Raw genomic sequence first — 26,148 nt, forward strand, 5'->3', positions numbered from 1 at the left:
ATCAAATTAAAGAGAAAATTCTGTAGAATTAAGGTCGATTAAATTTTTTGATGCATAAGGACGATTATTTATTGTAAATGTCCTTTTCGCATTTTATCATTGAATATCATAGAAAGTTTACAATAATTATTTTCGAAAAAATTATATGTTAAGGACTAATATGCACTCGACCACATCCACGAATTTCGTCCTTCTAACTTGATTCGCTTAAAAAAATAAAAGTAATTAAAAGGAGATTCATCCTTGTGAACCAAAAAATTCTAATATTTTTTGGTGCCCATACTGTTTCTAGATTAGAATGAAATTTTTAAATAATTTTTGGAATTAATCACATCTTTGAAACTACAAAGTCCTTAAAAAAACCTGACGACGGAGAGAAAAACTAAAAATGCAGTTTTACTATATTTGGCCCACAGTTTCGTAAGTGTATTGATTGCTTCATGTGTTTCGAAACTTTTTGGTTTTTGTTGAACGGTGTTATGCATGCTTGCTCGAAAAGAGTGTTTAATAGTGTTTAAATAGAAATAGCTTGTTGTAATTCGGAAATGCTTCTTTTCATAATAAAAAATATATACATTTTTAGTTCTAATTGCTAATTAGATACTACTAAATATGATTATATAAATACAAAAAAAAATTTGAACTAGATTTTTAAATTTACCGTGGAAATACAATGCCGGCGAATGGCGAACTCACCACAGCGAAATTCCCGCTATCAAAATTAGAACACCCGCCGGTATATGAAATTGAACACAGCCAAAGCGAAAAGCGAAGTTTGCTCGGCGGCGTCTCGTGGCGATAGATTTATTTCTATCGCTCTGCCGGGCGATGGCGGCAGTGCATGCCAAAGGTGGCGTATGTTTTTTTTTTGCTTTCAAAGATTTAGAAAAATACAGTGATCAATTCGTTAAATCTGGCTTAAAATAAAATAATTTATAATAATTCCCTCTCGCCGTATATTTATATTTGTTATCATTTCATCATTTCTAAATATGGTGTCGTTTTGCAAAATATGGTCACCTAAATTATAAGTGCGACGAAATGGTATCAGCTGTTTTCGCTACCGCTCTAATTCTGTTAAAGTAGGCGAAATAGCAGGGCGAACGGTGAACGACGGCATCGCCCAATTCGACGAACTTCGCCGTTCGCCGGGTATTGTGTTTCAAGCATTAATCTTCTATTATCGAAATCCGGAAATCGGGATAACAGAAAAACGGCCGCATAAGCCGGATTCCGGATACACGGCACATTCCTAACCGTAGGTAATACGCAGTGGCGATCGCCTATCGCATTGCATTTCTCTTTCATATCGCATTACAGAATACAAAAACAGCTAAGCGCGAACACCAAGGGCGTACGCAGAGGTGTAGGGGGGTAGGCAGTTGCCCCACCCCCTACAGCTATACAACGAAGTAAAGATTTTCAAAAATCAATTAATAAAAAATACAAAATTGTATGCGTAATGGAATTCGTAATTATTAATTTCCACGAAGGCCTGTGTTTTTCATCATTGATATAACGAAGTGGCACTGAATTGAATGAAACACCAATTAGATTTTCTCTTAAGCTGAGCAAATACTGGTGCGGCGAGCAAAGCGAAGATAAACGCGAAGAGCAAATAGCCATGAAACGCAAAGAGTGCTACATAACATACTGAAGCGAAGAGCAATGCAACGAACTCGACAAAAGGCAAACAAGAATCCAAAAATAAAGGAAAAAGAAGTGCAGTGTTCATGATTTCATTTATACATATTTTTCTTTAAAAAAAATAGCTTATTAACCAAATTTTCGTAGAAATAATCGAAAAGTTTGCTGATAATCGGAAACGTTTGTTATTAGCGTAAGAATGACTTAATATGAAATAAAATTTTTTTAAGAAATGAGTATATTTACACGTATTTGCCCACCCCCTACATATGATCCTGGGTACGCCCTTGGCGAAAACTATGACGTTGTCACAGTAATCAGGAAACGTACTTATTGAAATGAATAAATGTAATGTGTCAACAGTAAATTTTTCTTTAAATGCCCGAAAATTTCAGATAAAAAAAAATCCCAGTTAACAAAGCTTTTGTTAATCTTGGTAGCGTGATTCCATACTTTACTTTACTACTGATATCCCCAGCGATTTAGACAATCTTACAACGAGCCCATTTACAGCTCGAAGCTAATTCTTGCACGATTTTTCAGAGGTAAAAACAAATCAATGTCGTTACGCTCTATACTGTGTATAACGGATTGAATATATTATGATGCCATAATAGTATTGATACCAATATAAAATGATGTACCATTGATGTGGCAAGGGCATAGGAAATTAATATATATAACACAGAATCACGAATCAAGGAATATACTTAAATATAATTCTAAGAACAATATGGTTTTATGAAGATGATATTGGTATTAATGTTATTATGATATTAGCATTAAGTGGTATCGAAAGAAAATACCCATATGGGTATCAGTAGTACCGTCACCTTAGTGTCGAATACCGATTTACCTAGTATCGAAACAAAAGTGTCGTTACCAATATTATATCAGTAGTATCGCAACATCCCTAAGATAGAAGCTCTCGTACTAGGGCAAACTTTATTTATATTATTATCCACCTTCAAACAGGAAAGATATGAAATTCATTCTTGTGCTTGTGCGATATTATCACTACAAACATGGAATTAAAGCTAATTTACTTTGCTAAAGTGCCAGGCGAGACTTCCGAAATTTCGAAAAATCACGTTATTACGGCATTTAATTTGAGAAAACAAGGTACAGTGCACGTTTGATAACTAATTAAACCCAAGCGGGTTCACTTTTTTGAATTTGTTCACACTTGCGAATGTCAAAATTAAGGCTTTTGCCCGATTTATTCCCATTTTATTAACCGACTTCGCAAAAAGGAGGAAGGTTATCCATTCGTCGGAATATTTTTTTTTATTTTTTTGTTTGTTTATTTTTATGTATGTTACCGCATAACTACGGATCACGTTAACCGATTTTTTTAAATTCAATTTTTTTAAATTCTTTTAAATGTCTGTATGGTTATTCCGAATTGTTTTGAATGTGCATATCGGTGAAAGTACTCGCGATGCATGATTCAATAATAAAAGGTTAAATAATGATTGACAGCCGCGGTTTGACACTCCCTTACAAAAAGTTGCATTTACGAAGGACAGAGAAAGGGAAGGAAGGGAAGCAAGAATGACATCCCTTTGTGCGAAAATGGTAGTAGAAAAGTGCGCAAATTAGGCAATTAGTAGTGAAATTCCTTTTGTAAATTCTAATTTATTTGCAGGAAATTTGGCATTTTGCACAAAATATTAAGATATCTACGTGAATTATGTAATTTATGTGCTATTTAGCGGTATAAAAAGGGCAAAAGAGCTCAAAACTAAAATAAAATAACTATGAGTTTCATATAAACATCAAATTTAAAAACCATTTATGTTTTCATCAGTTAAATGTGCTTTATATACACATAAAAATAAACATATTGCGAAAACGTATACTTTTATTTGATACGCAACCCTGCAGGAAATGTATCTAACTATAAGCTAACTTTAAGTTGATTATGAAGCTAACTATATTTCTATGGCCGCGAAATAGTCAAGGGTGGTTACCTCTGCATTAGATGTAGTCAAGGGTGGTTACCTCTGCATTTGATGTAACTAACTTTTTTAATAATCCCAACGGTTTTTACCCTCCATTCCCGCCCATCCGCACGAGGGGCGCATCCCGCATGACGTACGGAACCAATATTTTAAATTTTTGCGCCGAGTCACGATAGGCAGGAGTTTGTTAAGTGTCGACATCTAAAACTGTTCAGCTATAGAGCTATAGTATCGCTTTCTTAATGCTGAAAAGCGAATCAGTTATATCAAATCTGCTGGAATGAGAGTTAAAATCGTGGCATAGGCAACGGAGTGGCTCGTGTAAATCAAGATAAGTTTTACAAGTTTTCATAAATAGGGGATAAAAGTGTCTTGATGCACGGGAGGGAACATTAAGGCTAACTTCACCCAGAAGAAGCGGACTTGAAATTGAGCCTGTCAGCAATTTAACCATAAAAATTGTACCAAGCATTTCCCTGCGACAGACAAGTTTGGGAAGATTAATAAGTTTTAATCGGCTCGTATAAGGCGGAAGGTTATATTGAGAATCCCAACGGAAATTTCTTAGAGAAAAAAGTAGGAATTGTTATACCCGAGCGCACTTGTGCACTAAGGTATATTAACTTTGTTCGCATAACGGTTCTTTGTAACAGCCAAAAGGAATCGAGATAGATATGGCCAAATGTATACATAAATTATCAGAATGAAAATAGAAGTTGATGAAGCCATGCCTGTCTGTAATGTACAGAAACACGAAAGTTGCGATAAATCAGTAACTACTTGACCTAATTCACTTAAAATCGATGATTGTAATAACCACTTAGCATAAAATTAGAATATTATAAGTTTTTGAATAATCGGCGTGGCGCCGCCCACTTATGACCACAAATGTGTAACTCCGTAACCGATTTATCAATTTCTACCAAGCAATTTGTTGAAAATTATTCAAATCGGACTTAAACTACACCCGCTTCCCGGATAACGGTAAATTTCAGAAATACGAAAACTACGATATTTCAATGAGGAGGCTAATTTACTCCAAGTTAATAGTAACAACAATCTCCTAACAATAAATAAGACTGCTATAGACTTTTAGGAATTGGGCGTAGCACCGCCCACTTTATAACTGCAAAGGTGTACCTCGCTAACCACTTAATCGATTTGTACATAACTAGGTTCAATTATATCATTAATTCTAACTCTGCATATTATCGGAAACGTCTGAAATCGGGTAGACATCCGTAGTTGTCAGGGAAAGTTGAAACGACGATATTTGATACCTGCGCCTAGTATATACATTTCGGTTTCGCCCGAAATTATACTTCTTTTCTTGTTTTCGAATTGATTCTATCTTGTCTGAATAAATTTGATGCCTTGGATTCCAAACCACCGAATCGTAATCCAGAATCGGTCTAACTAATGTTGTAAACAGGGGTTTAGTGATAAGTGATTAGTGATAAATTCTTTTGATCATCGTTTCACATATGCAAGTACACCTTTAGCCTTGTTGACTGTGACATTAATGTGAAGATTAAAATTAAGTTTCGGATCCATTGTGATACCAAGGTCCACAAAATTGTATACCTGTTCCAAATTATGGGTATCTATTGTATAAGAAAGTGGCTGAACAGCTCCTCGCGAGAAGCACATTACTTTACATATATCCAGATTTAGAGGCATACGATTTACATAGCACCAGTTAGCCATGCTGTTTAAGTCTGCTTGTAGAAAATGCTTTTCTTTGATTGATACGTATGATTTATAAAGATTCACATCATCTGCATACATTAAAATTGGTGAAAATTTTATATTTGCAGAAATATCGTTTATAAAGAGCAAGAACAGAATCGGGCCTAGGTGGCTACCTTGCGGCGCTCCTGAAGTAACATCAAGGACGTCAGAAATAATATTTTTAAACATAACCCTTTGTGATCTATCATAGGGGTATGAAGAGATCCAACGTAGAAAATTATGTTGAAGACCAAGAATATCAAGTTTATAGATGAGCAACGAGTGACATACCCACGACAGCCAGTTCTACGTACCGGAATGACTCGGGTTTTACCCGAAAAAGGGCTGTTGTTTCGGCGACCTAACCCTGCTTAGATCGGCGATACCCCTCAAGCATTGTTCACCCATGGAGCAACTCCTTGCAGCCGGAGTGCTCCGCATCCTTCTTCTCCGGCAGGCGTTGAGCCCAACCCCGGACCAGAAACATATTTCTGCTGTGTTTACCAGAATCGACTCCATCCGAACTCCACTTCGATTAGGTGCAACTCATGTAACGGATGGAGTCACCTAAGAACCTGCTCTGGTCTTAGGTCTCACCGGGAGTGGACCACAAGCTATGTGGCTCCCTGCTGCTCAAGCCAAACGGCACAATCAGCCTCCACGGCTACCCGCTCTCGTAATGTACCGAACACTCGAAGAGCCTGCACGGCTCCTAGAAGCTCTATGGGCATCAACAAACCTCCCAACCCCTCCTCCCACAGTCTACCGGCCAGTCCAACTCGCGCGTGCGAGCCAACCAGCATCCCCTGGTTGCACACACCATCTGCTCTTATGCCAGAGCAGAATATACCGGAACGTGACATCGGTCAAATGCAATTCATGCCTTGGCTGGTGTCACTTCCGCCTATGCTCTGGCCTACGCACCACGCGTGAGTGGACTACGAACTACAGTGCCCCATGCTGTAGAGCACCGCTGACGCAGACAACACCTCTCCCATTGCAGCCACCTACCAACAGGCAGCAACAGCAACCGCGTCAGATGCAACAGGCCCAATGTAGACCTCACTCCTCCCTCACCCCCCGTATCACGACTAGCCTCCCAAGGCATACGAAACTCCTACAACTCAACTGCAACGGAGCACGATTGAGGCGATAGTAGTCTATATGGGTCGGCATGGCATATTGATAGCTGCGGTCCAAGAAACGAGGTTGCACAGCAACTCAACTCTATTGAGTTGCGCTGCCTACAATGTGCTCCGTAAAGACCGTGAGCGAGATAAAGGTGGCAGATTAGCGTTCATCCTAGACCACACAGTGCAGAACACCTACGCCAGGTCGATCCCGAGGACCCTCGCCTGAGGGACCTTAATTTGGAGATTCGGCAACTGGTAAATCAGCACAAGTGGAAAAAGTGGGGGAAGCACTTGAAGGCCTGTAACTTCACATCTGGTGTGAGTAAGCTCTGGTCAACCGTGAGGTCCTTGTCTAACCCAACGAAGCGTGATGACAGATTAGAAATCTCATTCGAAGTTCGCGCTTCCTCGGACCCGTAGAAATGCGCAGCCTACTTCAGTAGGCAAATCACACTGCATCCTTCAGCAGACAGGGCCAAACGTCGAGTGACCAGAAGGCTGTACAAGCTGCCAAAAAACAGTGCACCACTTGTTTTCACCAGCTTTGGAATGGAGGGCGCTATCTGGAAGTCGAAAGCCTCTAAAGCCATTGGACCCGACGGAATCTGTATGTTGATGCCGAAACATTTGGGGCCTACGGGAGTAGCTTACCTAACGGAGGTCCTCAACCTGTCAATGGCCACTCTCATCCTTCCTGATGTGTGGAAATCATGGAGAGTGGTCCCACTGCTGAAACCGGGGAACCCGCCAATAAAGGATACTCTTATCGCCCGATAACGCTCCTTTTTCCGGTCACGAAGACACTAGAGGCCCTTCTACTCCCATACGTCACCTGCCACCTGACCCCAGCGAAGCATCAGCACGGATTCCGTAAAGTGCACAGAACAACAACAGCACTTAACGCCATAAACACCCAAATAACTCGTGGTCTAAATCGAAACCGCCCTGTGAGAGAACGGTCCTAGTAGCGCTGGACTTGTCAAAGGCGTTTGACACCGTCTGCCATTCCACGCTGCTAGAAGACATTTAGGCCTCCTCACTTCCACAGAGACTGAAGCGAAGGTCGGCGAATTATATGAGTGGTCGACAGTCGTCAGTAATCTTCAGAGATCAAACCTCGAAACCAAGAATAATTAAACAAGGGGTTCCACAAGGTGGTGTTCTCTCCCCCTTATTATTTAACTTGTACATCTCAAAGCTTCTCCAGCCACCTGAGGGACTTTCCCTGATCTCAACCGCTGACGATTGCTCGATTTTGGCATCCGGGAATGGAATTGATGACCTCTGCTCAAAAGTAAACGAGCAACAAGGAGCCTAACACTCTCCCCAACGAAATCAACGGCGACCCTCTTCACCACCTGGACGAAGGAGGTCAGGCTAGAATTAGGTATACAGGTCGATGGCACACCAATACCGACTGTAAACAACCCGAAAATTTTGGGAGCCACCTTCGATAGCCTGCTCTCCTACTCCACGCACACAACCGCAGTTGTCAGTAAAATACAGAGCCGCAACAAGGTCCTCAAGTCACTCGCCGGCAGCACTTGGGACAAAGACAAAGAAACGTTGCTGATAACATACAAGACAATTGGCCGGCCGGTTCTAAACAATGCTGCGCCAGTTTGGACGCCGGGGACTAGTTGGACACAGTGGACGAAGCTACAGACTTGTCAGAACGCCGCACTCCGGACAGCAACTAGGTGCCTTCTGATGTTGCCTGATCACCACCTAGACAGCGAGGCCCAAGTGCTCCCCGTAAGGGAACACAACAAAATGCTTTGTAAGCAATTTCTGGTGGGGTGCCACAGAGGCGAACACCCAAACAGACCTCTACAGGAGGAGCCTCCGCCCAGGCCCGTCAGGGGGAAATAGCGTCAACAATGCTTAAAGTATGTCGCTTCAAAGAAAACAAATGTTGTTCTTGTATCGTACGTGAGATATGAATGCTGTTACAATAAACATTGCCCCGAAACTGTTGTTTCCATAGATGAAAGAGGTTATTGCCAAATCATCAGTGTGCTATTAATAAACACATGAACCCCCACCAATTGATTTTATTAAAATTTTAAAATGACGAATATAATAAAAACATGATGCGAAAAACCAAACGCACAAAGAGCTGGAATACGAGAAATATTTGAGAAAAGTACGCACCAGTATGCGAAATAGTGTCAATTGACCTTATTTCCGTTGATCGGAAATACCTTAATAAAAGTTAAATGATATTGAAAGGGTTATTTCGTATCTACAACTAACTTGTAACTAATCCACATTATTAAAATAATTCAGTCACTCTCAGTCTTTTTGCAACAGCATTTAAGTAAAATTTAATGAAATACTCTTAAAAACTGTATTTAATGAATAAAAATAAATAATCTTTTAATTTTATTCAGGATTTTCGGGAAAATATAGCATCATGTATCTCTTTTTAGTGTCAAACAGAAGTCTGCTAACATATTTGGACTCCATTTGCCCTGGTACCATTTTTCTATGTTAGATATATCCTGATGGAACCGCTCGCCATGTTCGTCGCTAACGGCGCCCAAATTCTCATGAAGCAAGCAAAAAAGTCTAAGTTCGGGCGGAGATGAACATTAGATACCCGGCGCAATTATTAAATATATATTTTTTTCACCTTTCCGAGAGCTACCGCTACATGGTAAGCAGTGGTGGTTTTGTCCCTATTTGAAACATCTTTGAAAGAATTATATAGTTCTATGTGGGCGGTATCACGCCCATTTTCCGAAATTCCATAATAATGTTACTTCTTTTCAAGAGATTGTTGTTAGCAGAGTGTCCAGATTGGGCGATTTAGTGCCAATTTGGCGATTTTTTTTTACATTTGCGCGTAAAAATTTAGGAAATAGCATTTGCCGATTTTTGAAGATTTTTTCCCTTCAAGTAATTTTTTAATTTTTTTTGTGCGCTATCATGTAAATGTGTCGAAACACGTGATAAGTAGGTTATGGATTTAGAGCTTTAATATTGATGTGGGAACACTTTTTATTGTTGTAGATTTTTTTTTTTAGCATATCGAGCATTCGCCAATATTAAACCACTATTTGTGACAGAGCTGTAAAAATTTGCAATACATTTTTTTAGCAATCAATGATTGTGCTAGTCATAGGATTACAATCAAAATTGATTGCATTTTCTGATTGTAAAAACTACAATCAATTTAATTGTAAGCACATTTGATTGCAATGATTGTGACTGCAATCAAATCACTTATTCAATCAAACATTTTAATTGCAATCTCAAAAATGCAATAATTTATTCATGCTTTTTTTTAATAAAAAAATTGAGAGCGTAAAAGCAAAATAGAACGAGAAATTTTGAAAAAGAGAAAACTATCAGAAAAAGTTATTGAACACAAAACTAGAAAAAACTTGTAAGTGAGTAGTTGTTTCACCGTTTTGACATTATGTTCAGTTTTAAACTCTTTGCTTTACACGCAAGCACTTACACGGTCCGGTACATCATTAATATTTTGATTTCCACTCATTTTACTTTTGTTTATGCTTAACCATTTCAACAAATGGCGGCTTTTGACATTTATTACTCTTCTTCCGCTAGCTAATTTCTCTAGCAAGAATTTGCACCTCTCCCGTGTTATTACGCTCTCGATTCAGTGCTCTATTGGAAATTTTTTGGGTTATTATGCACTTTTCCAGTAAAAATTTGCAGGTTCCAGTACTGACTATTTGTTACTATACACACCTAATATAAACAACGATTTGTGAGCACTTCAAATTGCATGCATGTTGTTTTAGTAATTTACACTTAGAAAAGAGTTCAGTAACGTAAGTATGTTTCTCTCAAAACATGATTTGGTTATCGTTATATGATTAAGTTATAGTTACCAAATCTTGTGTTGAAAGAAAAATATTTAGCAGATTTGTCTTATAAGTTTAAGTTTGACAACAGTTGCCAGAAAGTTGTTGCTGCTTGAAGAAAAACATTTTATTCAAAAAACGGCATAAAATATTTAGGACTGTTGTAAAATTTTAGCTTGTAAGACAAATAGGATAACTTCTGAATTACTTAATACCTTAAAATATTTACAATTTACAAGACCAAATATAAAATGTCCGAACCAAAATTTATTGTGCGAATATATGACTGCCTAACTAATGATCCAAGTAAATGCACTTGCAGTGCGCAAAAACAATACAGAAGGGCCAAACCGAGCAAACGAATAGCCGCACAAAAGGGAGATGATAAAAATCCAAGCAGCCGGCTGTCTCAGTGGATGACACTTCTAATCCACACAAGAAATGTGCAAGTACATATCGATGGCTGAGTAGAAGATCGACCTATCTCGGCAGTCAGTTCGAAAACGACGTATCTCAGAAAACTTTTCAAGAGCGCCCTACTTTAGAATTTGATTGAAGAACGCCCTATTTCAGAATTTTATTGGAAAACCCCCTATCTCAGAATTTGGTTGAAAACGCCCTATATTAGAATTCGGTTCAAAAATGACCTATTTCAAACGAAAATACATTGAAAATGTGCTGAGATAGGGCATTTTCGCATAGGCAGTTGAGATAGGGCGTTCTTAAATCAAATTCTGAAGTAGAGCGTTATTGAAAAATTTTCTGAGATAGGGCGTTTTCGAACTGGCTGCCGAGATAGGTCGATCTTCCCCACTCAGCCATCGATATGTTATACTACTAGGGATGGTTGAAAAACACAATGGAGGTGCTGTTTAGTTGCAGCTTTGTCATGCAGAAAATCGAGTTTTTATGAACGCACATCGTTTATGCTCTCGATTAGCGGAACGTTAAAGACGACAATCAAAACAACCTACTGCTAGGTGTAATGCCCACCCATCAAAAATTAATTGCAATCAAAAACTTATTGCAATCAATTTCTTCTAAATCATTGCAAATTTCAATTTTTGCAATCAAAATATAAGCAATCAATGTTGATAGCAATTAAACTAGATTGCAATATTACGTAAAATATGCGATTGCAATCCCATTTGATTGCAATTTTTTACAGCCCTGATTTGTGACAACTCCCGCTGAATGTGAAATTTGCAATTTCATTTGTGGAAATAGCTGATGTCGCCTTATTATAGCTTTTATTTTATTTTTAGCGCCGAGCGTTTAAAATTGGATTGTGCAATTAATCAATTAAAATGAGTTATAATAAATTTATTATTTGCGCTGTCCTATTAGGAAATGTGTTAATAATTTTTTTTTTAATGTGAATATTAAACAAGTAAGAAAGTCTAAGTTCGGGCGGAGTCGAACATTAAATACCCGGCGCAAATATTAAATAAATGTTTTTTTCACCTTTCCGAAACCTACCGCTAGATGATTAGCCGGGGTGTATCAATTTTGAGTAAATTAGCGTACTTAAATTTCGAAATATTGCAGTTTCAAGCATTTCTGAAATCTACCGTTATATGAAAAGCGGCCGCAATTTTAGTCCGATTTCAACAATTTTCAACGTTTTGCTTTTATGTGGCAAGCAAAATAAAAGCACCGAGTTTGGTACAAATTGGTTGAACGGTTACCGATATATATATATGTGATCATAAGTGGGCGGTGCCACGCCCATTTTCCAAAATTTTATCATAAGCGTATTTCTTCGTAAAGGATTGTTGCAAGCATCAATTTTGAATAAATTAGCTTTAATATTTACCGATTTATCGAAGATAAATCTCCAAATTACCGTTATATGGGATGTGGGCGGGGTTATTGTCCGATTTTAAAAATTTTCGGCCATTTGGTATCCTGTGCCAAGGCCAATAACTGTGCCAAGTTTGGAAGAAATCGGTGCAGCGGTTGCCAAGATATACACATGTAACAATAAGTGGGCGTGGCTACGCCCATTTTTCAAAAATTTATAATATTCTTATTTTTCGTCTAAAAATTTTTGTAAATATGAATTTTGAGTGAATAATCTTCAGTAGTTACTGAAATATCGCAGTTTTTATATTTCTGAAAACTACCGTTATATGGGAGGTAGGCGTGGTTATCGTCCGATTTTGCCCATTTTCAATACCGTCCGTCCTACGCTGATAAGAAGTACACACACCGAGTTTCGTTAAGATATCTCAATTTTTACTCGAGTTATCGTGTGCACGGGCGGACGGACGGACAGACATTCACCGCTTAATCGACTTCTCTTTTCATTCTGATCATTTATTTATACATTTGTCTATATCTATATATATATCGTTTTGCCTGTTACAAACAACCGTTATGTGAACAAAGCTATAATATCCTTGTTCACAAGTGCGCTCGGGTATACAAATTTAAATGGGAGTGCAAAAAGTTCATCTTGAGCGACATATTGCATCCCATATTCTTGTAGGCTGTTAAAAGGTTGCTGACCAAGTCTTCATAGTTTTCGGCTTTGTGGTTTCCAATAAAATTACGAACATCCTTTCGAAAACATGTCCATGCGGATTTTTTCGATCGGATTAAGTTTTTCTTCAAACTGTTCATCAGCCAATAGGTCTCTACAAATCTCCCTCTTTTATTTTGGCATCGCTGATTTTTGGGAATTTCTGTTTATTTTTACTACAACATTGACTTTTAACAATTAGTTGACCGCAAATATAACAAAAGTTATCAGGATGATTTGCATACACTCTAGGCATTTTCTTACGATGTGTGGAAATAACAATCACAAAAAATACCGTTTTAATGTCAATAATATCTAACACGGTGTAACACTGATCATGAACTTTTTAAGTGACATATTACAGGTCCGTAGGGCTGGTCGAGTAATTCACGAAACTGCGTTTAACATTTTTGTAACACCCTCAAACTTATTCTTAAAAAAACATTTTTTCACGACTTCCGGTACTAAAAAATTTTCAGCTCGGTTATTTTTTAACCAATTTTAAGTTTTAATATGGCTTTGGAAAGAAGAATATTTGCAATAATAAGTTTTGTAAACACGTTGTAAATATGTGGAAAAATTTTGAAATAAATCTGAAACGTACAGCAAATTTTATTATTTTTTCCAATTCTACAACATGTTGTGCCAAAATTTCATAAGAAAAAAATCTCTTTTAGTCATTACTTTGGAAATACTGTTTAATTTCGAGAAAAACTAGCTACTATCTAACACGGTGTTACACTGATCATGAACTTTTTAAGTGACATATTACAGGTCGTAGGGCTGGTCGAGTAATTCACGAAACATACTCAGAAACTCAAATTTCATATATCCAAGTTATGGCAATTTTACTAATTTTGACTAGAGTTGCATAAATGTTTCGACCGAGTAAATGCTTGCACAATGTATTCCATACCCACCAAGTACTTGGTAACATGTATCGAAGTACAAAATCTACTCGGTACTTACTCATATATACTCGTATCGGAACATCACTAGCCATAAACCGAGCTTTATTAATATTAGGAGTAATCGAGGAGGAAACAAGTAAAAAGGCCTAAGTTTGGGTGGAGCCGAACATTAAATACCCGGCGCAAGTATTAAATATAGTTTTTCACCTTTCTGAAAACTACCGCTATTTATATGCTAAGAAGAGTGGCTTTACCCCTATTTCTAACAATTTCGATAGTATGTTCAGTTATACTTAATGAGATAAACTTGTATAGTTAGATGTTGGCGGAATGACTCCCACTTTCCAAAATTCTATAATAATGTTACTTATTTTCAAGGATTCGTTGTTAGTATCAATTTTGTGTAAATTAGCGTCCTTAAATTTCGATGTTTGAAGAATCTCCGAAATTTACCGTTATATGAAAAGTGGGAGTGATTTTAGTCCGATTTCAATAATTTTCAAACTTTTGCTGTTATGTGGTAAGCGAAATAATCGTTCCAAGTTTGGCAAAAATTGATCGAACGGTTACCGAGATATACCTACTTGGTCATATGTGGGCGGTGCCACATTATATCCGTGGCTGGCGGTTAGGAGCGCCCAAAGTATGCGGCGCTTCAGGCGTGCTGCTCTCTTGGCAACGTACTGGCTACCGTGATAGTACCCCACAGTTAGGGATGGCAGCGATTAATCATTTGATTAAATTAATCGATTATTTTTGTCCAATTGGCGATTTAATTGTATCGTAGTCTTGTTTTTATTAATCGATTAATTGTAAAATAATCGTAAAATTATTTTCAAGAAATATGAATTCTGTAACTGTACAGAATTTCAAACAGCCACAAGAAATGCTCAAGTTCAGAGCATATAATGGTGTAAATAGTTGTCCATGTTAGCCCATTGGAAAAGCTACAAAACTAAGTGCGGCAACGTTAAAGGCCCTATATACTCATTGATTTATCGGCAAACCAGTTGGCCAAATACTAGAAGTTGGTTGCAAATCAGCCGTATGTAGGCAAGTTGGTCAACCTGGAGGAAAATAAAACTGTTTACCCAAAACTTTGCGGACTTTCGAAACAAAACTGTCATTTAGTTGGTATCTCGGTGCCTGCTCAGCGCCTTTTTTCAAAAGCTGGTGCTACATTTACAAAGAAACGCAACCGATTAACAACAAAACGCTTACACCGTGCGACAAATTTTTAAAACACACGAAAAAGTCAATATATTCACAAAACTAGGAGCCAAATATAGTATAACCGCGTTTTTAAGTTTTCTCTGACGTCAGGATTTTTTTTAAAGGACTTAGAAATTTCTAGGATATGATTGAATAAAAAATATTATTTAAAATATTTGGTGCATTGTAGAGTAACAATATGGGTATCAATTAAAAGGAAAATTCCGTAGAATTGAAAAAAAAATTAATTTTTTGGTGCACCAGGGCGAATATGTGTTAAAAATATCCTTTTAAGACTTTATCCTTGAATATCCTTGGAAATTTCCAATATTTATTTTTGAAAAAAATACGTCGAGGGCTAATATGTTAACTACCATATCCCGAATTTCGTCCTTCTAACTTTACTAGTTTTAGATTAAAAAAAATTTACACTTCTCTTTATATTGATAGTTACAATATACATAAATGAGATACTGGAATCATTACACTGTACAGCACTCGCCTGGGTGTTGTACCAAAACAAATTTTTTTTAAGAGATTGAGTCATAGGTAAAAAAGCAAATTTTTCCGTTTTTCGAAGTTAGCCTCCGAAATCGAGATATGGGCATTCGAAGTTCGAAATAGGACCTTTTTTATTATTATATGTAAATAACTAAAACACTAAAATTACAGACGTAGTCCACCTTTTGCTCTTATTTAAATTGTATATAAATATTTTTGTGCAAGCTTATACTACAGGTGCTATAAGGGGTCAAAGGTCCAGTCTTCGAAAAATTAAAAACCTTATATGTCAATGTTATTGTGGCTTGTTAACATTTTATTTTTAATATTTTTATTGAGCTTTGTACCACGATTGTTTATTAGGAAAAATTGAAAAAGCAACAAAGTCTAAGCGGTAGAAGTTATAGCACTATTTCGGAGATCACCACATCTCCTCATCAGACTTCTTTTTTTCTAGACTTCAGCAGGAATCGAACCTGCGAATTCGATGTTCAAAGTCAGAAGCGTTAACCACTGAGCTATGTACATCCCGTAAACTCTTGTTGCTAATTCATTTTCCTTATTCAACCAACTACTATCAAGTGCAGCTGATTTGCCGCTATTTAAACTCGACAGCGAAATAGTGCTATAACTTCTACCGCTTAGACTTTGTTGCTTTTTCAATTTTTCCTAATAAACAATCGTGGTACAAAGCTCAATAAAAATATTAAAAATAAAAACCTTATATTTCGAACAACTTTGAACTGATTTAAAAAAAAATAATATCTGTGTAAACGCGATTATACGCCCTTTCTTCTAATATGCATATTTGTATTCTTCGTATGTAAAAGTTTGAGCGAAAACATTTAAAAGTAAGAGATACCTTTAAAAAAAAATATTTTAAACAAACAAGTTACTAACCCATTTTTAAAAAATTTATATCGTTGTTAACGCAATCAAATTTTCTTTCTTCTGATATGCGTATTTGTATACTTCGTATAAAAAAATTTGAGAAAAAACACTTAAACATTTAAAAATACCTTTTTTTATAAAAAAAATAAGAAAGAAATTACTAAGCGATTTTTAAGAAATTGGTATCGTTGTAAAGGCGATTGCACCCCCATTCGTCTGGTGTGCATATTTGTATACTCCCTGTATAAAAATTTGAGAAAAAACACTTGAAAGTAAAAAATACCTTTTTTTTATAAAGAAAAAAATTTAAAAAAAAAAATTACTTGATATTTAAAAAATTGGTATCGTTGTAAAGGCTACCAATAAACTTATACTTTTTTAAACCCAAAAACTTCGGTGTATATACAACAAAAAATATAATTAAAAACATTTTTTTCCTTCTATATAAACTCCTGCCCCTAGATGAAAGGCTGCCTACGCCCTTGTATACAAAACAATTAAAGTATTTAAACCGTAGGTATATCATACGGTCAGTTTGTTCTTTTAGAGCGCATACATGGTTCCATCATGATTCCAGTATCTTCATTTATGTATACTGTAACTATCAATTTCTTATAAAGGGAAGTGTAAATTTGTTTTTATCTAAAACTAATAAAGTTAGAAGGACAAAATTCTAGGAGTTGGTAGTTAAAATATTAGTCCATGACATATATTTTTTTCAAAAAACAAATATTGGAAATTTTCAAGGATACTCAAGGATAAAGTTTTAAAACGACATTATCAATACTTATTCGTCCTTGTGTACCCAAAAATTCATTTTTTTTTTCTATTCTACAGAATTTTTCCTTTTAATTGGAACCCATACAATGCACCGCATTTTTTGAATAATTTTTTTATTCAATCATATTCTAGAAATTTCAAAGTCCTTTTAAAAAAATCCTGACCACAGAGAGAAAAACTAAAAACGCAGTTTTACTATATTTGGCCCCCAGTTTTGTGATTATATTGATTTTTTCGTTTGTAAAATTGACTGTCGCAAAAATGGTTAAATAATATATAATTATCGGCACTAAAAATATTCGTTTTAGTTTATTTAGGGCTAGTTACGAAGAGATTTAGGAATTGTTTATGGAAAATGTTTTTGTGAATACTCACTGTAAAAAATGCCTTACCGATTAACCAATTATTTCTCAATAATTGCAATTAATTTTTGTGGATTGCGATTAATCGTATGATTAATTAATCGATTATTTTATTTTTTTTGTGATCCCAACCCACAGTGTGTTTAACGATTATTAGTAAATTGTTCATTAGAAATAATTCAAAGAGTGTTTCTGAGTGCGGCTTTTAGAAGTAGAAATAAAAATATAAAATTTTGAATTCAAAAAGAGCATTTTTTTAATTTTTGGTAACTATAAACTTAAAGTAGATATTTTTTGTTAGTTCAAAACTTGGATATACATTTTTGGTAATTTTGTAACAGGGGAGGAAAAAAGTGGACAGTCAAAAGCTGAAAAACTGAATGGTAAAAAGTGGACAAAAATAGTAGACAGTAAAGAGTGTATATATGTATGTATATGTATGTATACGTAAACACATATAAATAAACCCGTTCACATGATCTAAAACTAAAACTAATAATTGTAATTATTTTTGAACGCATGGCTAATGTATAACTGATAAGCGCATGCAAAATATTCAATAAATACATATCTCCAACTTAATAATTACCTTATAAAATGTCCTAAATATCTTGGCTGTCACCTTCTTTAAAGTAGGTAACACAAAACCCACCCAGCGAGTAAGTGGGGTGCAATCCCAAACAGGAGAATTGATAAGCAATTTGAATTACTGCAACAATGACAAGAAATCTGCAATAAATTGACAAAAGTCTAGTTGATGATATTAGTGTCTCCAGTTAAAAAAATAAATCCCAACAAGCGCCAAAACTCAGCAGGAACATTATTAAAAAATTACGAACAACAAACGTGAATCGCAAATCACCGACTGCAATGGTCTCACCGGTATCGACAGCAAAGAATGTGAAATATTTGCATATACAAAAATAAGAAAACCTAATTCGAACCAAGAAAAAACAACTACAAAAATTAAACACATATTCAAAGCAAATAGCTCAGCAGCAGCATCAGAACGGCGCAAAAAATATTAAATAAATAGTTTAAAAAACTAAAACCTCGCTATTATAATTTCCATTGGTACTGTCATCAGGTATGTAACTTAAGAATAGAAATCGCTGCATCTTTTAAGCGCATCAATATTACATAGTTACATCCCGAGCTAATAAAAGGGAGGTAATAATAATAAAAAGGAAAAGCTTATTAATTTACGCTGCGCTAAGAATTCATCCATACGGCACGCATTCGGGGCAACCGCTTGCTCCAACATTAAGCTTTCGGTTGCTTCTTTTTCGGCCCACCAACTGTACGTACGACGCAAGGGCTTACCGCTTCGAGTGTATGATTTATTGCAATAGCCACACTGGGTCAGATATCACAACAACAACTGCTTCTCCTGCACACTCAAACAGGGTAGCAACTAAAGCTAGAAATAGAAGCGAACTTCGACGTCCGAACAACGGCAGCTAGCATACTTGACGAGGATCAGGCACCGAAGGCGGCGGCGGCGGTAGTAGCACAACTACAAATATTGCAAGCAGAGCGAAAAGCCTTCGCGCCAACAGAATTAGAAGTAACACACGTAGACACAAGCGGAAATACGGCGAAAACGGCCGAGGTCATAATTAGTGTGGCAACGTTTGCAGATAGCGCAACAGCAGGAGCAGCAGCAGCGGCGGTGGGTAAGGCGGAGGCTAGCGGTTGTTACGGCAGATTCAGACAGGCTTTGGGCAGCGTTGAAAGAGCAGAAGCAGCAGCAGCGGCGGTAACGTCAATAGCGGTGGCGGACGACAGGGCCATTGCTCAACTTCACATACCGACGCCGAAAATTCCTTCGCTGGGCGAGGCGCTGCTACCGAATGCTCTCAATATACCGCCTGTGGCGTCTACCTTGGCAGCTGCATTGCATGCACAAATGACAACTGCCGTACAGAAACAGCAGCAACACTTCCCACACCACCTTCAAACCCACCAAAATCAGCACCCACATCTCAACCAGCAGCATCAGACGTTCTCACACCAGCAGCAACGACAGGAGAGCGACCAACAACAACTGCTGCAAGAGCACAATCAACAGCGCTCGCAGCTCCTCAAAATGGATGCGGACTTTTGGCAACAGTCGCGCGGCCCCCTCGGCCTGCATGCTGCCGCCGCACTCGCGACAAACCAGCTGCATCACCACCATCACCATCAACAACAACAGGAGCAGCAACAACAGCCGCATCAAGAACAACAACAGCACATTCAGCACCCCCAACAACCACACCACAGCCAACAGCCACCGCACATGTCCGGCGTGGGAGCAGTGCATCAAGAACAACAGCAACGAGCGCTGCCTTCAACTCTTTCAGTGCTGCCAACACACGAGCAACGCCAACAAAATCACCACTTGCTTTTTAATGCAGCAGCGGCAGCAGCTGCTGCAGTACACCTGAGCGGTGTTGTGAAATCAAACGAACTACAGAGTGTTTCTAGCGGCCTGAATGTAGAGGGCGGAGCCTGCGGTGTTGCAGCCAACAGCTGTAATACGCCAGATGGCCAAGCCGTGTCCATCAACAGTGCCGGAAACAGCAATGGTACTGGCAACAGCAGCAACGAAACTACCGGTGAACGCCTGGGCATTAGCGTTAAGCAGGAAACACAGACTGCGGCTGCAACAGCAGCTGCTCCCACGGCTGTGGCCGCGGTGGTCTCAGCAAACAACCAACATCAGCAGCCTAAATACCAAGCGAATATGCACAATGCCATCGACGCGCTACACCAGCAGCTGCAGCTGCAGCAACAGCTACAACACCAACAGCAGAACGACTTAACGCCAAGTGCCTATGGTGCCGATGAAACCGATGCGATCAGCGGTCAGCTGAAGATGCAACAAGTGGCCACCGACCTACAACACGCCGCCCATGTGCACCAGCAGCAGCCACAGTCGCAGCATGCGCAAACGCAGTCACATCACGCTGCGCATCCACACTCTCATCATCAACAACAGCAGCAACAGTCATCTACGCAATCTCAGGTACAGCAACAGTTGCAACAATCAATCGGGCCACAACAGCAGCAACAACACGATTTGGGCATAGGGCTGAGCAGCCCGCTGCGCATGCAGAGTGGGGGCTGCGGAACTACGCTGGTGCCTCTGCAATCGCCTCAGCAATCACTGACACCGTCCGGAGGGAGCTCAACGCCCGACATTAAGTACAACAGCGAAAAATTGGTTAACGAAATACAGGTGCGTACCCGATAGTGATAGCATATTCTAGTATTATTAGCTGTAATATTGCTCCAATTTATGTGAACATTTTAATTATTTCTGCGTGACAACTAAGTGTTTAATTAGTTAAAATGGCTAAATAGCAGCGGCCGAACAAAGCAAACATTTTAGTAAATTATTGGCTTTATTACACGGTGCTACTCAAAAACATTTCGAAATTCAACCGAAACAAAACCTAACGTAGGTTGTAGGTAGGGTCGAGCACAATATGAAAATTGTAGTGCCCAAACGAAGGTTCGGTCTGGCTTCGGTATTCGGCTGATTTTTTACCTTAATCTTCATCTTGTCTCCTAATTCAACGCGTATAGCGTTCTCCACTTCTGGGGCCGTGGTTAGGCAGTCCATGTCCAGAACTTCTAGACGTAAACGTCTAGTGAGAATACGGGCGTCTCCAAGCTGACCAATGGCGGAGCACACATTTTCCTTAAATGCTGACTGGTCGCCACAGCGCTCCATTTCGATAAGCACGCCGCCTTCGCTGGTTTTCCGAACAGATCTAATTACGTTCTCACGTTGGAGCTAACCACGTATCGTTCCCAGCACCTCTGCATAGGTTTTGCCTTCAGCTGGCTTAATGATTAGTTTGGCGAGACTCTTCTTTTTTCTCACCCTCTTCTGTTTTTGCGGCAGGTCGCCTCGCCCTTATTTACCAAGGGTTTACCTGGCGCTGGTTCTGGCTTGGGCTTTCTGCGTTTTCCATCCGTTATACATTGATTATCTGGTACGGTTTTCTGCGCATTATTATCATTATTATTATCATTATTGCCAATATGTTTGAACAGTTCTTTAAGTCCAATTATTCTCTAGGCTTCCCTATAAGTGGAGACTATCCGTACGAGCTTCGTCCAATCAACTCTGCTTATATTCCAGTAATATCTTCCGATGAAGTTTTACACTCTTTAAAAACCTTAAAAGCGTCATTTAGGCCTGGACCTGATCATATTCCGACCTGTTTTCTTAAAAACTGCGCTGAGAACATCTGCGAGCCTTTAACAACTCTATTCAATTTGTCACTTAAACATGGCGTTTTTCCGTCAGCCTGGAAGGAGTCTTTCATAATACCACTTCAAAAAAAGGCAGCAGGTCCTCTATAGAAAACTATCGAGGCATAGCGAAGCTCTCCGCTATCTCCAAATTATTCGAAGCAACTGACATATACTATATCTTCTTCAATTTCACAATCTCAACACGTGTTTTCTAAAGGAAAATCTACTATCACTAATTTATTGGAGTTTACAACTCATGTCTCAAACGGTTTTAGAGAAAATGCTCATACCGACGTAATATACGCCGATTTCAGTAAAGCTTTTGACAAAGTATGTCACTCGTTACTCATCCGTAAACTCGACCTAGCCGGCTTTCAGCCCAGTCTTCTTCAATGCATCTCATCTTTCCTCTCTGATAGAACACAAAGAGTTATTTTTAAAAGTTGTTCTTCCAACACCATTAAAGTTTCTTCAGGAGTTCAGGGAAGCCACCTTGGTCCGATTCTGTTCCTGATATTCATTAATGATATTTCTTCTGTAATAAAATATTCAAAAGTTTTAATGTATGCCGATGATGTGAAACTTTTTAAAACATTTTCCTCTATCGGAGAAAGGTCTTAGCAACGTGGTTAGTTGGTGTAATGCAAATTATATGCCACTTACCCTTAAAAAATTTAAAGTTATGTGTTTCTCTCGAAGGGCAGATCATCCAGCTGTTTATTCAATTTCAAATTATAATCTGGAGTACAGTCAACAAAGCCAAAGGCGTTTTTGCATTTGTAAAGCGATGGTCAAAAGAGCTCAAAGATCCTTATGTTACAAAAGCTCTTTTTACCACTTTAGTTACACCTATACTAGAATAGGGATCTATTGATTGGAATCTCCGCTACCAAGTTCATTCAGATAGGATTGAATCAATTTAAAAGCAATTCTTGCTTTTGCATTGCGTGATTTAACCCTTCGTCTGACACATGAGTCCAGCCAGGCCTTTTCCATTTTCAAATTACAAAAAAAGGGTACTTTAAATATAGCTAGAGGCTTGAAATTTCAGGTAGCTTACTAAAGTTTAGTGAATTACCAATCTGTAAAAAATCGTGTTGGTATCATATATATAAAGCTAGATATATAGAGATGTTGATTAATACATCACATTCGTAACACATAGGTCTGGCTGGACCCACATATATTCCTATGTAATTTTTACCTAAAATGAAAGAATGCAACCGTTTTTCAAAGTGTTCTTTTGAATTTTTGAACTATCATGGCAAGAGATGATTTGCATTTTTAACCGACTTCCAAAAAAGGAGGAGGTTATCAGTTCGTCGGAATATATATATTTATTTTTTTTATATGTATGTTACCGCATAACTTTCCGACCGTCAACTTTACTACCGTCAACCGATAATTATTTTTGCATCGGAAAGGTAGTATCTCGGAGGTGGTCCCATACTAATTTGGTTAAGACCCGATCAGTGGATCATGAGATATATCTATGTATATAATATGCGAAGGCATTTTTTGTGCAGCATAAAAGATCTGCACCGTTCGTTCGGGGTGTCAAATTAAACCGCTTGGCCTGTAGATGTGCAAACTGGTTTTATTTTTTCGAAAGGGGTTGCCACCTGTTAAATAATTATACTCAAGTTATTTACTAATCAATGCCCTCAGATCCGCACCGTCCGTTTGATTTTCAAAAGTGAGGTACCAAATTAAAGGGCTTAGGGTGTGGATGTTCAAGAAGGTTTTACTTTTTCGAAGAAGAAGAAATTAAGCTCAAATTAATTAATAAGTTAAATCAATTATTAAATATGGGTAGCAATCGAAATGGTTTTGAAAAGGCTTTATAACTTAACTACGTATAGGAGGGTTGCCACATGTAAAAAAAATGTATTCAATTTTAATTATGTAAAGGAATTTGGTAAGTGAATAAGGTATCGCTATATGGATGTCATATAAAAGAGGTTTAAGAAGGTAGTAGTTTGGAAATATTTTGAATAGGGTTGCCACCTATTTAATTGAACTATTGGGTATAAGTTATATGAAATATGAGCGATGGATGTCAAATGAAAGAGTTTCAAGAAATTATTGGGGGATTCACAACGGTGTCGTAAGTGTCGTATTGTTGTATGTCGTAAACTTTAAAAGTACCACTGAGAAATGGCTTAGATTAATCATTAGGAATATTTTTAGAGGTAATTTAATAGGGTTTCACCTGTTTAAAAAGTTTAATTAAATGTTGGCGTTTTGACGTCATGCGGGTTCACTAGTATATATATCTATTTTTTTATATGAGAATTGAAGTCAGTCTTTTCTGCAAAAAATTACTTGTTACCTAAAATGATGTTACTCGGAGCTCGCTTGTGCTATGCTAATCCTCTTTTGACCACAGCGCTCAATTTTTCGATGGTCCGGCAATTTGTTTGGAGGATATGTTCATTATACCTTTTATATTAACCCAAGACACCAAATGCCAGCAAGCAAAACATCCCAAGCCATTAAGCTGCCACTTAAATTTTGTAAAAGTCACGAGAATTCGAGCTTTTTAACTGAAGAGGGGTAATATGGTCCGATGGAACGAAAATTAATTATTTCCAAAGCGTTAAGAAGGCATATTCTTGGGAAAGACCTTATTAACATCTTCAAAAACACCATGCCAAGAAAAAAATCTAACATGGTGGCCAGCATAAATCCCAGACCTCAAAGCTATCGAAAAATTGAGCGCTGTGGTCAAGAGAGGATTAGCATAGCACAAGCGAGCTCCAGTAACATGAAAGAGCTTTGGAGGTGAGCAAAATTATAATGGGGTAATATTCCAAGCGAAATCATAGAAAACTCAGTAGAGAGCATTCCCGGACGTATGAAAATCGCTATTAAAAGCAAAGGAGTCTCCATAATCCTCTTGATATATACTTCCTAAAAGTTCAAAACTGAGTGAAGATAGTTGCCTTGCGTTTTTGCTGTGAATCACTTGTTAATTTTTCTATTTACTGGGCTTTATATCTCAGATAATAAGGAAAAATTTTTGAAAATTTCAAAGCAATCCGCTTATTATTAAAAAAGTTATGTTACTGTAAGTAATAAAATGTCGAACATGCACCCGGTTTTGATCGCCAGTGTATTTAAATAATAAAATAAAAAAAGAAAACCTTTAAATTAAGTAAATATTTGAATAACTTACAATAAATAAGTTTAACTGAACAAATGTTGCACATAATTTCTATATAAATTCATACAATTTGCATGTGGGTCCAGCCAGACTCATGCGTACCGAATGTGCCAATCGAAACATGTGTCTGACGGAGAGTTAAACTGGGATTCAGACTACAATCTCCCCCCTTACACTAGTCGTCTGAGGCTCACCCTGGTGCGAAATAAAGTCAATTGACATTATTACCTTTTCAAAAGCGAAATAAAGTCAACAAAATTTAAAAATAATGTCATTGACGCTATTTCCTCATTCAAATGGAAATAGCGTCAACAATGCTTAAAGTATGTCGATTCATAGAAAATGTTCTTACAATAAACATTGCCCGATAAGTGTTGTTTTTTAATAGATGAAAAAGGTTATTGCCAAATTTTATTAAAAAAAATTAAATTACGAATATGTAAAAACACGATGCGAAAAACTAAACGCCTGCGCACAGCTGGAATACGAGAAATATTTGAAGAAAGAGTGTAGAAATGATCCATAACTTGAAAAACATGTTTCGTTTCCACAAAAATAAATCCAACATTATTAAATTGAAGAAACAGTCCATGTCCAAAATCCCCGGAGGAACACTGAAAGAATTCTGTGTTTTAAATTAGCATATTTTGAACGAATTCGGAATGTCTAAGGTGGAAAAGAAACCAACTTTTCTATAAGGAAACAATTATAGAAAAAGAATTTTCTTACATTCAACGAGCCAATGTGCCAAAATGCGGGTATAAACAATTATTGATTATTTAATATCGGAACCGAGATCATATAAGTTAATTAATTGGTTTTCTCACACTTTTGAAACACAAATTATATGCTTTTTTACTGCAGGCAAGTTGTTGCCCCAAAACACAGCAGAAATCTTCCAATTAGGGCTGGCAACTATCCTTAGTTATGAGGTGCCATATTGAGGATAAAAAAGTGCCAAAATGTGCCAAATAGAAAAATAAATTTGCCAAAAAAGGTGTCATTCCTTTTAATCATTCACATTTCGCAATAAAATAAAGCTACATTTCCCAAACAAAAGTGCAATGATAAAATAAGATAAACCAGTTGAATAGCCTTTATAAATTAGAAAATTTTAGTTGAGAAAAAGAAGTGCACGCAAAGGATTTCACAAAAATGTATTGCAATGTGCCATTTGAAGTAAAATAGGGACAAATGGCACGGTTTGAGCATTGGCATCCCTGCTTCTAATAACTTACA

General features: G+C 37.4%; 1 protein-coding gene across 2 annotated transcripts in view; it reads left to right on the forward strand.

The window, feature by feature from the left end:
- The first annotated feature begins 18,620 nt into the window (after nt 1-18,620).
- LOC118745571 (myb-like protein Q) overlaps nt 18,621-26,148 on the forward strand; it is a 166,076-nt gene continuing 158,548 nt past the window's right edge. For both annotated transcript variants that reach the window (XM_036479058.1, XM_036479057.1), the window contains exon 1: nt 18,621-20,715. In XM_036479058.1, coding sequence (XP_036334951.1) covers nt 19,402-20,715 — 1,314 coding nt within the window. In that variant the 5' untranslated portion in view covers nt 18,621-19,401. The remainder of the gene's footprint in view (nt 20,716-26,148) is intronic.

This window comes from Rhagoletis pomonella, unplaced genomic scaffold (assembly GCF_013731165.1).
Source record: "Rhagoletis pomonella isolate Grant_MI unplaced genomic scaffold, Rhpom_1.0 Rhpom_scaffold_00009, whole genome shotgun sequence".
NCBI lineage: Eukaryota > Metazoa > Arthropoda > Insecta > Diptera > Tephritidae > Rhagoletis > Rhagoletis pomonella.